The sequence below is a fragment of the Tachysurus vachellii genome, chromosome 1 (assembly GCF_030014155.1).
Source record: "Tachysurus vachellii isolate PV-2020 chromosome 1, HZAU_Pvac_v1, whole genome shotgun sequence".
Taxonomy (NCBI): Eukaryota; Metazoa; Chordata; class Actinopteri; order Siluriformes; family Bagridae; genus Tachysurus; species Tachysurus vachellii.
In genome coordinates this window covers 9970036-9986211 of record NC_083460.1, presented here as the reverse complement: position 1 = coordinate 9986211, position 16176 = coordinate 9970036, and the positions used below count along the sequence as shown (strand labels likewise).

Here is a 16176-nt window from a genome sequence, read left to right as displayed (position 1 = left end):
TTTACAAACATAAAATGCTCAACTCCATTGTGAGCCTTTGCAATAAAAAATTTGAAGCTCTGCTGTGATTTGATGTTAATGGTTAGTTTAATGTTATAAATAATTGTAAAAAGATCCTTTACATCCATCCAAAAACATCCTTTACTCCATAAATGCAGGGATATTTATTCACCACAGCACTTGTCATTGCTCACCCGGTTGAAGGTCCAAAGCACTTTCCAGATATTCATCAGCTGTGATGGCCCTGCCGTCCTTCTCCAACTTCAGCGTGAAGTCTCGCACAGACCAGATGAAAGAAGGGAAAACTCTCATGAACTCTGCTGACTCGTCATCGTCACCACCTCTCTGTGCTTTCACTCTGATGTGCTCAGTGAGTTCTGTCACATAGCTGCAGGGATTAGTGTTCAAGAAAACATAACCATCACGTGTATCTTGTGTTAGTGTACTGTACATGGTGTGTGTTATTTAGTAAAGGATACTGTAGCTTCTCAAGTGCATTGTTGTCTATAACTGAAAGGCTGTTGTAGACCAGAGTGCTGCTGAGCAAGAGAGCCAGGCAGAAGATCCATGTGTCATGCTTCTCATCACCCTGAAAAATCATTAAAACATATTTGGTGTGCTTAAATGGTCTGACACAAATCACACAAATCATCAAACACTAAATAAGACTATCCTTTCTGCTAAATCATCAATACAAGAAATCATTAAATCCTTCCCATGTTGGTACAACTTCCCTGAAATTCCCCCAATACTGTTAAAACGGTTTTGTAAAAAAAACTATATAAGATAAATCAGGTCAGATCTTTTTTCCAACTGTGACTGTGAAAATACAATGTATATGGGAAAGAAAACAAAAAATAAAAAGAAATGTTCTGCACGTCCCTAAACTACATTGTCGAATCACCTTTTTCTTCCGAATGAATCTTGTTGGGTAAAAGTCTATCAACATGCTACATGCCAGTGTAGCAATCAAGCATGCTCACACACACGCACACACGTACACACACACCAAAGAGCATGACCTTCAAAGCTGCAAGTCCAGGATGGGCCCGTTTCTGCTGAATTTTGAACGTGCTGTCTGAATAAACCAGAGCTGAGCTAAAATTCCACCTGTCTCCAAAGACGTTCTCCACACTTCCATGCACTAGGCTCTACACTGATGCAGGAACCCAGCTGGCCAACAGCTGCTACCACAAATACAGCTGAAGTATTCCAGCAAAATGAGGCAGGTCCTGCAGTGTGTCAGCCGGACACCTAAAGAGCATCAGTGATGTTGCTGGTCACTGCAGCTCCCTGAAATTAGCCATCCCTTTGTTTACACACAGCAGCTACAAGGCTCCTGTCAATGGTGGTTGATGGCAAAGGACTGGGACATGGAACAGATAATAAGCTGGTGGTACTGGAGCAATTCTTCAGTCGACTCAAGACAGGAATGGTGGCCACCAGCTTTTGTCCTTAGAAAAACTTCTCAGATGATGGAGGAAACATTTGAGGGCAATAACTTGTCTAAGCATCTCCTTTTTCTCTTTGAACTTGTTCACAAGTCCAAAAATCAGTTGCACAAACTTGAATGTCTCACCTGTCCACTATTTGCTGGGACATGTTGGCTGGTCCATTTTTGTGTGAACTTTTAAGGAGGCAGTGCTGTGTCTAAATATGATGTACATCAGGGCATACAGTATATGGGGTGTTGATTGGAGCATCAGCCCAGCACTGCCAAGCTGCCACTGTTGGGCCCTTGAACAAGGCCCTTAACCCGCCCTGCTCAAGGAATACTGTATCATGGTTGACCCTGCGCTCTGACCCAACCTCCTTATATTCTATATCTGATGCTTGCACTGATGAACTGCTTGATTAGTTATCTGTGGCTCTTTATTCAACACTGGACTTAACCAAAAGGGTATTGACGATTAACTTCATTACAATATCTTGAGGTAAAAAAACTTTCTCCACTTCATTTGGGCAGCATCAATTTCTCACCCTTGGAAATTATGTTATATGTTATTTATGTTATGAAGGCCCCAGCAATCTTTCAACACCACTTTAACAGAATACTTCACCTAATTATTAACCTGGTTACAGACAAGTTGTTCAATGAAGGACAACCAGTGAACTTCCAGCATGTCTGGCCTGATCCCACAAACAAACGTCTGTAGCACAAATTGCTAAAAAGTTAATGCTAGCTATAATAGTAATGTGTAAGTACACAGTGTGTTTCAGCTAGTTAGACTTGTCAGTGTCCATGCTGATCTTTGACCACTTCCAAAAGTGCCTCAAATGGGCTTTTGAGAATCAGAACTGGGCAATGGAGAAATGAAAGAAGGTGGCCTGGTTTGATGAATCACATTTTTCACAGCATGAGAATACACTATGGGAATTGTCCATTCATGTGGATGTTACCACATACCACCTACAAACTACAGGACATACAAGATCACTATTTACAGAATTTACAGTATTTTTATTAATTTTGTGTATTTTTATTAATTTGTGTAGTGGCATCCATGTAAAAACCTTTTCAACCCCAGTTTCATAAACAGTGTTGTCATAGGTGATGTTTTCGGTACTGTGCTCAGTACATTGTCCATACCTTATGCACATCCCCAAGTCCCTCAGTGTCAAGCAGCACCAGAATGTGTCCTGGTTTATTGGGGTGTGGAACGCACCACATCCAGATGCCTTTAGTTTTTGACTCTATGGTGCTGCCCAGAGCAAAGCCTGAAACATTAAAAAAAAAACAAGTATATTATTACACACGTTAAATACTCCCCTGTAATATTATTCACTAAGTTTAAATATAATAGAAATTAAACTTTATTATGAAGACCTCCATACAATTTGTAGTAACACTTTATTTGGATAAAATGCTTTAGATACTGTCCAGTTGAGAAACCATAATGTAGACCATATGTGTCAAACTCAAGGCCCACGGGTTAAATGTGGCCCGCCACGTCATTTTATGTGAGCTGAAAATGTCTTATTATCTTATAATAAATAAGTCAAAAGGGTGCATTGACCATAAACTACATTTGCCATAATGCATGCTGATCATGTTACCCTTGAAGTGACGGCATCCCACCACTAGATTACAGTGTTTCCACATCAGTGCCATTTTCCGAATTAAGAAATACAATCAATGATTCCAAAATGTCCAGAAAGAGAAAAATTGATGCAGATGGAAGGCTGTTTCAAGAAAGATGGGAAGGCGACTATATGTTTGTGCTTCAAGGAGAAAAACCTGTATGTCTTTTGTGTTATGGGGCAGTGGCGATTGTCAAAGGCATTTTGACACCAAACACGGAGCTAAGTATGCCAAAGTGAGCCTTCAAGAAAAACAACAGATGGTGCAAGAAGTAAAAGGCAAATTGGGATCACAGCAATGGATGAGGACAGGCAGCATCTCCTCAACTTCACCTTAAAACCTGACCAATATAGTTGTGAACTGAGACAACTCTTGTGTTGTTATTTTGAGTTTATTACATATACTACGTTATATGTGTAGCAGTGTATTTAGTGTTTGCAGGTTTATGTGTTTATGCAGACAAATGTTCACTGTAAACAAACCATTAGTTGGATGTTTCCCCTTGCAAGGCTGTGTGCAGGCATTTGTTTATGTAAAATGTCACACGTTCTTAGTAGCTCAAAATTGTTGGTTGGACCATTATTCTGCCCCTCTCAACTATGACAAAAAAGTTTTAAACAAAGTTAATGTCATAACTTGTTATTTATTCTTATTCACTTCGATAGTTTGATTGTTGATTGATGGAGTAATGTGGGTTTCATAAGCTGCCAAATTAAAAGGATTTATGTTATAATAGAGAAACAAGCAAACATTTCTTTTTACATTTATGCAAATACTGTATATATGTAATATTTGTAAGTTGAATAATAAAAATCCAGAGTTATTTAACATTAAGGAGTAGTTGCATTTATTTTAAATTACATTAAGTTACATTTAGCTACATTTATACTGCCTCAAAGTTACATCTGGCCCCTTGAGGGCAACCATTATTCTGATGTGGCCCTCGGTGAAAATGAGTTTGACACCCCGATCTAGACCCTATTCTGGGAAATGTGGATGTGAATGCACCATGGAAGGGATCCTAGGCTATTGCATAACACTATTCACACAAAACAAGATGCAATTTAGCATAGCCAATCCAACTACTGGTATGTTTCAGGAGAGAAGAAACCCAAAGGAAACCCACATTAGAGACAGGCAAAACATGTAAAATTCCACGCAGACAGTAACCAGGATCAAACCAGGGATCCGGGAGATGTTAAAGCATTTTTGCAGTGTTTAGAAAATGTCTAAAGTATAACTTCATTTTGCATAAACACATTAAAGAGTATCTGTCTAGATTCTGGCAACTTTATAATTATGTAAAAGTAGTATTTGGCAGTGTTAAATAAACTTAGATTGCTAGATGAGTTATTATATATTCACAAATTTTATATTTCCCATGTTGATTCTTACCTGTTTGGTGTCCTGCTAGGCGGTTCATGAGGTAAGACTTTCCTGTACGGTAGAGCCCCACTACAGACACTACAACAACTGGCTGAGTGATCTCATCCAGTATTTTTTTAGCTTCCTTCGCAACGCATAGTTGTCCGTTAGAATCGCTGCAAATCAGACATACTGGTGCATCCATGGCTTTGAACATCTAATCATCACCAAAACACAACAGAACATTTTTATTTCTAATACTACACAAAGGAAAAGCTAATTACATTCTACAAATTCTGTATCACCTTCATATAACATTTTAAGGCTCTGTCATGTAGGAGTTAGTGTTAATTCTATAATGAACCTTTAAGATGTCATGCTAATTTATGAGTTGCTCAGGAGCTCCTGGTTTCTTGACTCCAAATGAATGCATACAATTGCAGAAACGGACATTATTTATAATAAAGAAAATTGACAAACATATAAAACCATGCCAGGTTACGTATGTAACCCAGTTCCCTGAGAAGGGAACAAGACACTGCATCAGGGCTGACACGAGTTGTGTCTGAAGCTCTGTGTGCACACACACCAATTTAATGGCTCGGGAAGGACAGGTGATGAAGTGATTATGCACCAGTAAGTCTATATAAGGGCATTTTCTTCACATTACTCGAGCTTCTATTTGTTTGAAGGAAGCAAGAGAGGATGCCCAGGGCATGGCCAGTGATGCAGCATCTCGTTCCGTTCTCTGGGAACCGGGTCACATACGTAACCTGGTGTAGTTCCCTTTTGAGGGAATCAGGCCAGGCTATGGGAACGCAAATACACATGCTGACACTCATGCCTGAGAGAGAAGATCTCTCCTGAAGGTAACCGCCCATGGAGTGATGCCCAGGAGGGAGACTAGGTCTGTGAACCAAACTCTAGATAGCCAAGGAGGAGTAACAAGGAGAAGGTTGACTTGGTCATGGCGCACTCTGTCTAGGACTTGGGGGAGCAGAGCTACCGGGGGAAAGGCGTACAGATGGAGCCTTGGCTCCTTCTGTACCAGGGCCCAGACTCGCTCCTGATGACAGAGCTCCACCTGAGGGTGGAGATGCCACTCCCGGAGCCTCAGCACCTGCCTTGACAGGAAGTTTGCCTCCTGATTTACATGCCCTGGAATGAAAATCGCTCTCAGTGAAAGAAATCTGGTCTCTGTACAGTGCAGAAACTGCTGCACCAACTTGAATAGGGGGTTCCACCTGAACAACTTCCTGTGCTCTGGCAAAATGCCTATGTGTAAATAAGCATTTTTGAGGTCTATCATCACAAGCCAGTCCTCGGGCCTGATCTAGGACATAATAACCTTGAGCATGAGCATGATGCTTGAACTTGTAAGTCTGTAAGTGGGCTGTAAAAGCCGGAGTCCCACTCTGGGAGGGGAACATGTTCCTTTCCTCAGGTGCAAGAGAGGTTCCTCTTGGGAGAACATCGCCTGGTGTTTCTCAACAGTTGTGTGCAACACACCCTGAAAAAGCAGAGGACAGGAGGTAAATTGGATCCTGTAGCCTTTTTCTAGGTATCCACTGAAATACACCTGGCAGAAGTTCCCACGCTGCCTGGGTGATTGAGAGTGGTGTCAACCTTGTGCATATCTCCCAGTTGCCCTGAAACAGTGTACTAGCAGGTACTAACCCAGGGAACAGATATGTGCAAGAAAGAGGAGCAGGCACACACCCTACAACTCCCCAATGTGCCAGAGGCAGCGGTGCAGGCAGTAGGGGAAGTCCACCTGAAAAGGACACTCCTAGAAACCCCAGCCCTCGGGCATAAGGTTTCCTTTTTAGCCCGCCTTGCGGAGATGACAGACGCAAGGTCCCCTCTCACCTGATGGGTCTGGGCCTGGTCACGCTGAAAGGCCTCCCTAGTCTTAGACGGGGGGCATGTGCCTGTCAACGACAGTACTTAGACGGAGGGCACGGGCCGCCACACTTGCCCTTTTTGCTGCTCTGAATGAGCTAGGAGGGGGTTGGGTGCGGCTGGATGATGGCCCAGGCTGCTAAGGTGTAAACTCCCTGAACGCTGCCAACTGGTGTTTCACCTTCTGGTGGCTGTCGACGACAGTACTCACCGCTTCGCCAAACAAGCCCTCAGGTGAAATCGGGGTGACTAGGAGAAAGGACTTATCCTTAATTTTAATTTCTGTTAAGTTGAGCCACAGGTGCCTCTCCATGGCAACCTGCACAGCCATTGAACCGCCTATGGAGCGGGCCGTCTTCTTTGTGGCACGGAGAATCTGCTTTGTCCAACCCCTCACCACCATCGAGCTCTGTCAGCAGGTCAGGTTCTGCTAACTTAACCTGTGAACAAAGCCGCTGATCAAAGCCGCTGCACTGGCTTGGCAGACGCGGAACCCGGACCATGAGGTGCAGCCGAATCTGAAAATGCAGCCAAGCGGGATTGTAGATTGTGCAGAGAGAATGCCTCACAATGCATGCAGCCGGCTCCCTAGAGATCCGACCAGGCATGCTCCTTTCCCAAATTTTTTTTTCTTCCCTGCACTAGACAGACAGGACAGACAATCGACACAAACTTACAAAGAGTAATGTGCTGTAGAAGCTGGAGTAATGTGATGTAGATGCCCTTGTATGGACTTGCACGTAATCACTTCGTCAGGTGTCCTTCCAGAGCCATTAAATTGGTGTGTGCACACAGAGCTTCAGACAGAACTTCCTCACAGAAGCATTCCCATAGTGTCAGCCCTGATGCAGCTTCGAGTTCCCTCGAAGGGGAAATGACTTGAACTTGAATTTAACTGAATTCAAACTATATTGCCAAAAGTTTTGGTACACCCCACCAAATCATTGAATTCAGCTGTTCTGAGTCCTGAGTCCTGACCTTAACCTGATAGAACACCTTTGGGATGAATTAGAGTGGAGCCAGGCCTTCTCATCCACCATCAGTGCTCACAAATGCACTTCTAGAGGAATGTTCAGAAATTTCCATAAACACACTCCTAAACCTTGTGGAAAACCTTCCCAGAAGAATTGAAGCTGTTACAGCTGCAAAGGGTAGGCCAAACCCTACAGATTAAGAAGGAGATGTCATTAAAGTTCATGTGCATGTAAAGGTAGATGTCCCAAAACTTTTAGCAATATAATGTATATGTGAACGCTGTCAACTTCTGCAAAGAAAATGGAATTGTGCTACTGTAGCCATAGGTCAGTGGTTCACAGTACATATCCCCAATTTAAGAAAATGATGATTACTGAAATGGATGGTTGGATAAAGTTGAATCTTGCCAAGATGAAAACTATATATGATATTCCAAGTATTGTGAAGCCTGTTCTGAATACAGCTGCAACACCCAAAAAACACACTTTCCAGCCACACTCTTAATCAGCGCTCCATGCTCCAAAAGAAAGCCAAGGATCAGGATGAAGAGGTAGTATAAGAGACTTACCAATACACCAGTGAAGCAAGCATTGATGGAAGAAGAACATTAAGCAAAAAATAATGAGTACCTAAGGAAAGAACTAACGGATGCAAAAGAAAAAAACAATGTTTTTTTTCAAACATTTTAATAAACCTGTTTTTTAAGCATATCATATGGAGTGGCCCCAGTATTGACACTTTGGTATAATTGTTAAAACCAGTTTTAACAAAGAAACACTGTGTATTTGACACAGGTATGTAATATTCTTGGTTTTAATTTGTGCCATTTTTAGTGAACAAATACTTGGCAGTTCGTCTGTAATATTAGTGTAAAGAGTAGTTTGTGTAACCTACTACTATAACAACCTGAAACTAGATTTGTAAAGTTTGTCATGACAAACTTTGATGTTGGCTTTGACAAAGCAAGTATTCGCAATGGCCGGTGTTTTTTGGAGGCGAGTGGACATAAAGATCAGTGTTACGTTTGGAGGCAAGTGGGCAGAAAGCTAGGATGCCAAAACATTTTTGTCTCCAAAACAAGTGGAGACGAGCATGTGACATCATCCGAATACTCTTGTGGAATTCTTGAGTGTTTTGATATGTCACATGTCCATGTTGTGCTAATTTTTGATTTTCACGTGACGTAAGAATAACCGTGAGGAAGTTCCCCTCATTGTTCTGAGTGTTTTGATATATGACATGTCAATGTTGTAAAAAGTTTTTTGATTTTGCATATTTTGGGGGTGGGGCTGCGGGACAACCGAAAGGCCAGTTGGTACACCAATTTAAAACTTTATTCAGAGTATCACCCTAAAGGAGCTGGCCGAGTTTGGTGTAGATAGTTCGAAAGCTTGCCGAGTTATAAACCTCCAAAGTTTATAATGGGAGTCTATGGGGAAAAAGGCCAATTTGAGACCCGGTACCGGAAGTACCGGTACAGTACTTGCATCGCTTAGAAAAGTAATAGCAGACATGTCAGGGTCCCTTCAGACCAGCGTCTACAACATATCCGAATTTGGTGCATGTGGCTCGAAAGCCCTAGGAGGAGTTACTCTTGATAAATTTTTGTTTAAGCTTAAATAGGAAAACAGAATGTTGGCTTCTACATGTCACAACCGGGATGGAAGGAGACAGACCCGTACGCAGGATAGCTTCAAATGAAGGGGGTTTAATAAATAAAGAAGACATAGACAAAAATGACGATAAATGAAACAATACAACTGACGACATTTAACAGAGACTAGACATGACAAGGGGTACACGCAACTAATGATCCGCGCTGCATTCAGCAACGCGGCTAACTTAAATACAATTAAGACAATGACAACATTAGGAACAGATGAAGAAACAGGGAGGAGCAGACGAAGGCGGGGCAGACACGTGACAACAACAACAGCACATGGCCAAAAGTCCGGGCTGAATCATGACACTACAAAGCCAACATAATAAACATGTAGATTTTTTTGGTAAAACTTCCAATGTCGTAGGGAGAACATATTAAATGTATTAAAATAAAATGTACAAATTGTAGTTGTCTGTCCAGTGAGAATATATACATCTTATTATTTTATATTTTTAGAAAAGACAATACCACAGCGACCATGTATAAAAAACAACCAAGAAATCTGCGTTAAATGAATGTATGTTAAAAATGTATGCTGAAAAAAAGAGGTCAAAATGGAGCAGAAAAAGATATGCATTGTCACTAATGAAGGTGTATGTGCTGTATGTGTTTAGCTTCTTTAGACCCCATACACTGCTAAACAGACTTCAATAGGTTTCAATAGTTTTTTAATCTAGGATTTTATCTTTTATACAGTATCTCACAGACTTGACAGAAACCAGTGTACATGCAAGAAACGTGCAAATTGATTACCACTGCATCTACATCAGCATATTTTATAGTGGAATAAAAGCATATAAACACTGTTCAAAGTAGTAAAATAATACAACCGTTTTTCAATGCTTATAATAATAACTCATTTGACGCACTTACCTTGGCAGAGGGAACAGTTTAATAGTTAGATGATGCTAAAATGTGGCGGCTTTTTTTATCCCGCTGTAAAGTGAAAGCTTCAAGCGAGTTTCAGATGTTAACACGAACTGAACTCTTTTGCCTTATATGGTCGTTATATAATGCTGGCTGCTCGCTAACGCTAGTGAAAGTGAAAGCAAAAGTGCAGACGTGGTTAGTTAGTATGGGTTACTGGTTAAAGGTGGCGTGTACGTTGTTTGAAAGCCAATGTTGACATTTGAAATCACCAAAACAAACACGCCCCTAACCCAAATGGGTCCCACCCCTGTTACTCGAAATAACTCGAAATTCCCAAGTCAATAACTCCTGAGCTAAACTACTACACAAATAACACCTTTTTTATCGTAATAATGTAGAGAGGCAGCTACAACCCAATTTTCCTTAAAATCAGCTTCCCTCCACGGTGGACAAAATACACAAGTCTCTGTGTGCGGATGACTGATGCCCCTTTTCCACCGAGGCAGTTCGAGTGCTGGTTCGGAGCCAGAGCCTAATTTAGAACCAGTTCTTTCTGTTTCGACCGCCAAAGCACCGGCTCTGAACCAGGAAAAGTGGTTCTTAAGTAGCACCAAAACGTTGCTGGTCTAGACTTAAGAACTGCTTGTGTCAGGGGCTGTGGGCGGGGCTACTGTTAGCGCATTTGATAATGTAGCTTAAGTATACTAATGTTTAATACTTTTTTACTTTAAGCACACATGATAGTAAGTAGCTACAAACTTTTTTCTGTGTTAATGAAAAATAACGTTATGTACTTTCTCGGTTTCAACCTCCGTTTATACAGATTACATGGAGCTGCACGTACACGTTGGATTCGCTCCGTTTGGGTGTTAATGTAGGTTCACAAAGCCATGAGCATTAACAGTAAAGCAACATCTGCTATTGTTGATGTGTTTGTGTTTGCCGCTGCTGCGCTAAAGTTGCTGGGATACGTGACACGTATACAGTGATGTCAGACTCGGCTCTCTGATGGCTCTTTAGCCAGTGGAAAGGCAAACCGGTTCTTAGAAGGTTTACCAGTGGAACCAACTTTGAACCAGCACCAGTGCTAGCTCTGAACCAGCACTCGGTTCTTTTTGGTGGAAAAGGGGCATGAGAGACAGATTCCAAGGGACCGTCTGCAAAGTGCAAAACCCGAAAAGCGAATATTACAAAAACAGTCAATAACTTCACTGTAATAAGCCCTATTCGGACAGGACTAGTTTTACAGGGGGTCGTTAGAGAAATTTCGGTTTCACAGACGTACTTTGTGATTTTAATCCTGTCCGAATCTGCCATGTCTGTCTTTTTCTCAAGTCTGTGTCTTCAGCAAAATCGGCGGTCCTCTGAGAAATCTAATCCTGTCTGAATGGGAATGTCTGTGATTGCCGAAAATGTTTTTTTCCAAAACGCGTTTTCTTGTCTGTTTTGGTCAACGTGAACTACCATATTAACCCTAGTGCACCGGTATTTAAGTCTCTCCTTTCTGCACACCAATAATGGATTTAAATGTGTTTGCTACCCTGCGAAGAAATAAAAAAATGAAATCAACAAGAAGAGCCAAATCACGTAAATTGTTAAGACTGGCTACTGTAATATCAGTTTCAGGTAAGAGTACTTTCATTTCTATAGTCAATTACATAACGTGAAAATTATATAAAAAATGTATTTATTCCAGTGGGTTTATAAGAAGTTCTATATAAAACCATATGATGTTAATAAACTATTGATCGGTCATATGACCATACGCAATCCACGCATCCTGGACATGTGGTCTTGTGCAACACCCACATGTAAAACACAGACACTCCTACCTCCGTAATAAACACACAGATGTTAGTCCCATCCGAATCCATACATGAAATGACAGAATTAGTCAAAAAAATTCTAACTCAAACGACGTTTGGAAAACTAGTCCCGTCCGAATAGGGCTATAGTTATACTACAACTTATTTGGGGGAAATGTCTTTTTGTACCATTTTTATGATTTTTTTAAATATGAAAATAATTTCCCCCAAATAAGTGTTGTAGTATGACTATCAGGACATCAGTGATGTGTGAACTGAATTTGGTGACAGTACAGTGTATTACAGTGAAGTTATTGACTGTTTTTGTAGATGCCCTTCCTTACTCAACTCTTCAATTTAATCCAGGTTTGGGAACAGCACTAAGAGATAACTTTTCACTGGCCACAACAACCACCTGGAGCATTACTTACAGTACAAATAAAACTTACTAAAGTAGCGCTGCTACTTTTACTAATTGAACAGTAATTTAAAAAACTTTACTGTCTGATTAGTAAAAATTATTTGTGCAATTCTCATGTCCTCTGGTGGTCCAGCATCAGGCTCCTGTCTCTCATTGCTGCAGTCTGGATTCGGTTCCTGGTCAGGAAAGTAAAACTTTCACTGAAGAGTTAAGCCTTTGTGCTGGTCCCAAGCCTAGATAAAATTGTAATGTCACAAGAGGAAGGACTTGAAAAATATGTGGACCTGCTGATCTGCTGTGGTGACAACAAACAGGGAACTGCAACCTAAAGACACACATTTGTTTTTATATATATATATATATATATATATATATATATATATATATATATATATATATATATATATATATATATTATTGTGTATTAAATTGTTTATTCTTTTTTAAATAATAAAACCACAATCCTATAACATATCACAATATACAATATATGAGTTTTGTTTGTGCTTTTCTGAATGTATCGGTAATTATTGTATTTTCAGGAGACGGTAGATAAGCACTATGCTGAACTAAGTGTTCAGAACTTGGAAGCATCAGAACAGAAGTGCCAGCAGATTCTGTATGATCTATACAGCGAGATGAGAGAGCGTTTGCAGAATAGAGACTTTGCAAAGCCTGGAGGATATAAACTCTACTGCACATACAGAGACAACATTATCATCCAGTACCACAGCCAGCCAAACAAGGGAATCCAGGTACAGTAAGCATCACAGACTTACAGATATACTGTATGCATGTGACCTTCAGTGTTTGAGGCACATACAACTGTGCTAGCTAAGACAAAAATAAAAAAAAGTTAGTTTTGAAGTTTCTTTACTAAAACAGGCCTTTATCACTATATGGCCATGTATGTGTTTTGTGTGTGAAGGCTGAGGATGTGTTGCAGAGGTTTCTAAATGAGAAAGGTTTTGAGGCAAATTTAATTCTTCAGACTGATGAACAACTGACCGAAGCTCAGAAAAAGATTGAAGGTAAGCTGGGAATAACTAATATCAGAAGAATATTCATATAAGAATGAAACTCAACTACTTACTTCTGCACTCAATGTATAAAAAAAGTAATGTTAGTATAATATCTTTGAGGAAGTTTCTAACCAAAATTGTATGATACACTACAGAATTTTTATTGTACTTAATGGGAACACTGTAGACTGTAGACTTTCACTTCCTTACTCTGTCCTTTTCACCTTTTGACCCTTGGTGATTCACAGAGGAAAGAGAACAAGCAGCTCTGTTACAGCAGCAGTGTAAAGTAGAACAAGAGAAAAAGATGGAGACACTTCTTTTTACAAATATTACTATAAGAACTTTGTTAAAACAATAATATACATCCACAGAGCACCTGTACACCTAAATATTCGTGCCAGTTCAGCCATGACACTCTATCCATGCACTGATTGGTTCCTTCAAGACCAGTACCACAGCCTTTTGTCTACAATTCCATATCTACGTATCTCTATATTATCCTGGATTCGAACGGTCACTCCACAAAAAATTGCCTCCTAAATGGTTGAAACGTCTCAGTCAATGAAGCCGGCTCCAATCTAGACCTCGGCGAATAGATTTCAAACAATTCAGCTGATGCCGAGTCTCTGTCCTCTCTTCCTTCCTAACACCAGAGCACTTGACTGGGCCAATTTTATGCCTCCATCTTCAACTGTCCAGTGCCCAGGATTTTGGACTTGTTCAGCTGCAAGCTGAAAAACCCGTTCATAGCATAAAGATTTGCTGACATTTTTGTTCTTGTCTTCTGACTCCATCCCGACACTCTTGCCTCTGCTGCCTACTGTCACCCCAGCAAAGGCTAAATAGATTCTAAAATGATATTTTCCTTTAAGTCTACTTATTCTGTCTCCTACTAAGGCACCTCAATTACACCATGCATATAATTTCACAAGGTCATGTGCTTTTTTTTGACTAAATCCTTGCCAAACCTTCATGACAAAGTCAGTTTAGATCATGGCTACCTGCTGAACTTATGTTTTTGTACTTGCACTTAAAAAACTGGATGTTAATGAATGGATTAATCGACTGATTAATCGGATGCCTCATCCGGACATGTCATTAAAAATGTTGTTCTCCAAGCCACTTCTCTATCTAGTTGTAATAACAATAAAATTACGCTTGCTCTCTTTTCAAATTCAGGAGATAGAATTTTTAAATCATGCAGATATGAGCCAACAGCGTTGGTTTGTCTTCCACCCATCAACCACCAGAATTGGGGAAAAATGTGAACTCAGTTATTTTTAATGTGACATACTGTAACTGTGGGTGCCAGAGGGACTTGTTTAAGTTCTTTTTAATAACTGTCTGTACACAGTATGGTTCAATTTAGAAAAAACATCCAATGAGCAGTAATCTGCTGACAGACATACCTTATTGATGTGGTCTACAGAAAATAGCCAGATTGTTTCAAGCTGACAACTCAGATAACCAGCACTATGCAACTGTGCTGAGCAGTAAAGCATTCAACTTGACTGAGAAGTTGAATAGCTCTGTGAACACTGTTGCTAGTTAGTCAGCCCAATTTCAAAGGACCTGACCTGAGATGCCTGGTCTTGCTGCATTTCTGGTGTTTACTCTCTTAAAACTCTTGTGCTCTGAGAAGATGAAGGCATTTCCTGCTCTGTCATGCCTCCTGCCACTAGTACTGTTAACCCTGTGAGCACTGCTAGTGCTGATAGCACTGTTAGTAGTGTTTTACTTTCTATGCATCTATCTTATTGAGATTAAAGTAGTTTGAGTTTTTTAAATACAGTTATGTAACTCTACTTTTAATACTTCTCTCACTATTAATACTTCTATTCAGTATCACCCAGACAGAGACTGTTTCCTTTTTATTATGGTTACTCTCCAGATGATTTTCTCATGACATCTCATTGAGTTTGCAGACTGCAAAGAGAGTTATAAGTCACAGAGATATACAGTGTGTCAGTTTTGCAAGGAAGTGAAAAGAATGTCCTAGAGTTAATGCACAGGTGAAATTGAAAATAAACATTCTTCTCCTGGATTAATATTAAATAACATTGATACAAGTGTGTTATTCATAGTTGAGAAAAAAACTCAACTATGCTCATAGTAGCAGAGCTCATGTTAGATGATTTCCTGTCTTTTGTGCACAAACTTGCTGATGTATTGAATATCACTACCAAGCACAGAAGGTGCTCAGAAATATTGATTTTATTGATTTAGAAAATTTTTACACAGTCCATCCTTTTTCAAATAATGAAAAGAAAAGGAAAATTCACTAATGAGAAGTTTTATGACCAGGTGTGACAAAATAAAAAGATAAAAGGTCTGAAGATAATTCCAAGTGTTGAATTTGATTCCTAGAATTCCTAGATATTTTTGGATATTTTAGAACACACAATATGCAATACAAAGCACTGATGGCAGTAAAGGAGGCCATCATTAGGCTGGAAAGACATATCAAAGAGAGAAACTTAGAGAAACTCAGAGTGGTCCAGTCAACAATTTACAACATTCTTTAAAAAAGGAATGCAGTGGTGAGCTTCGAAACACCAAAAGAACTGGAAGATCATGGAAGAGATATTGCCTATTGGAGTCAATATTGGGTACACTGCATGTGAGGAACACACCCTGAATGGGATTTGAGTGTACACACATAGAAGGACACAGAAAGAATATACACACAAGTTTTCCTTAATCATTAACCCAGGCTTTAAGTGAAAGTTAAATAAACACACTCATTGTGAAAGATAAAAATATGCTGCACCATTAACAACACAATTTTATGGCTGTCTGACATGATAACATTTCTCGGAAATGTCCTGACTTCCATCAACTCACCCACATGATCTCGGCAGACGTGATTATAGACTGAAAAAAAAAAAACACGCAAATGCAGTCAAATTCATAGCAACAGCGGCTGCCAAAAAAAAAAAAAAAAAACGTAAAATGTCATCAAAAACTCTACAGTGATGCACTGTTATTGTACAGGCATTTGCCAGATTATTAAGTTCAAGCACCTTCAATAAACTGTTGACATGTGTTTAAGTTTGTAAAATGATTTT

The 16176-nt window shown here is 40.0% G+C and overlaps 1 protein-coding gene across 1 annotated transcript in view; it reads right to left on the bottom strand.

The window, feature by feature from the left end:
- gbp2 (guanylate binding protein 2) overlaps positions 1 to 10010 on the bottom strand; it is a 43074-nt gene extending 33064 nt beyond the window's left edge. Inside the window, exons 1-5 of the mRNA XM_060871522.1 lie at positions 9861 to 10010; positions 4478 to 4664; positions 2591 to 2718; positions 480 to 589; positions 195 to 388 (exon numbers count right to left, since the gene is read on the bottom strand). Of these exons, the coding sequence (XP_060727505.1) occupies positions 195 to 388; positions 480 to 589; positions 2591 to 2718; positions 4478 to 4664 (619 nt within the window). The 5' untranslated portion in view covers positions 9861 to 10010. The remainder of the gene's footprint in view (positions 1 to 194; positions 389 to 479; positions 590 to 2590; positions 2719 to 4477; positions 4665 to 9860) is intronic.
- Positions 10011 to 16176: the final 6166 nt, after the last annotated feature.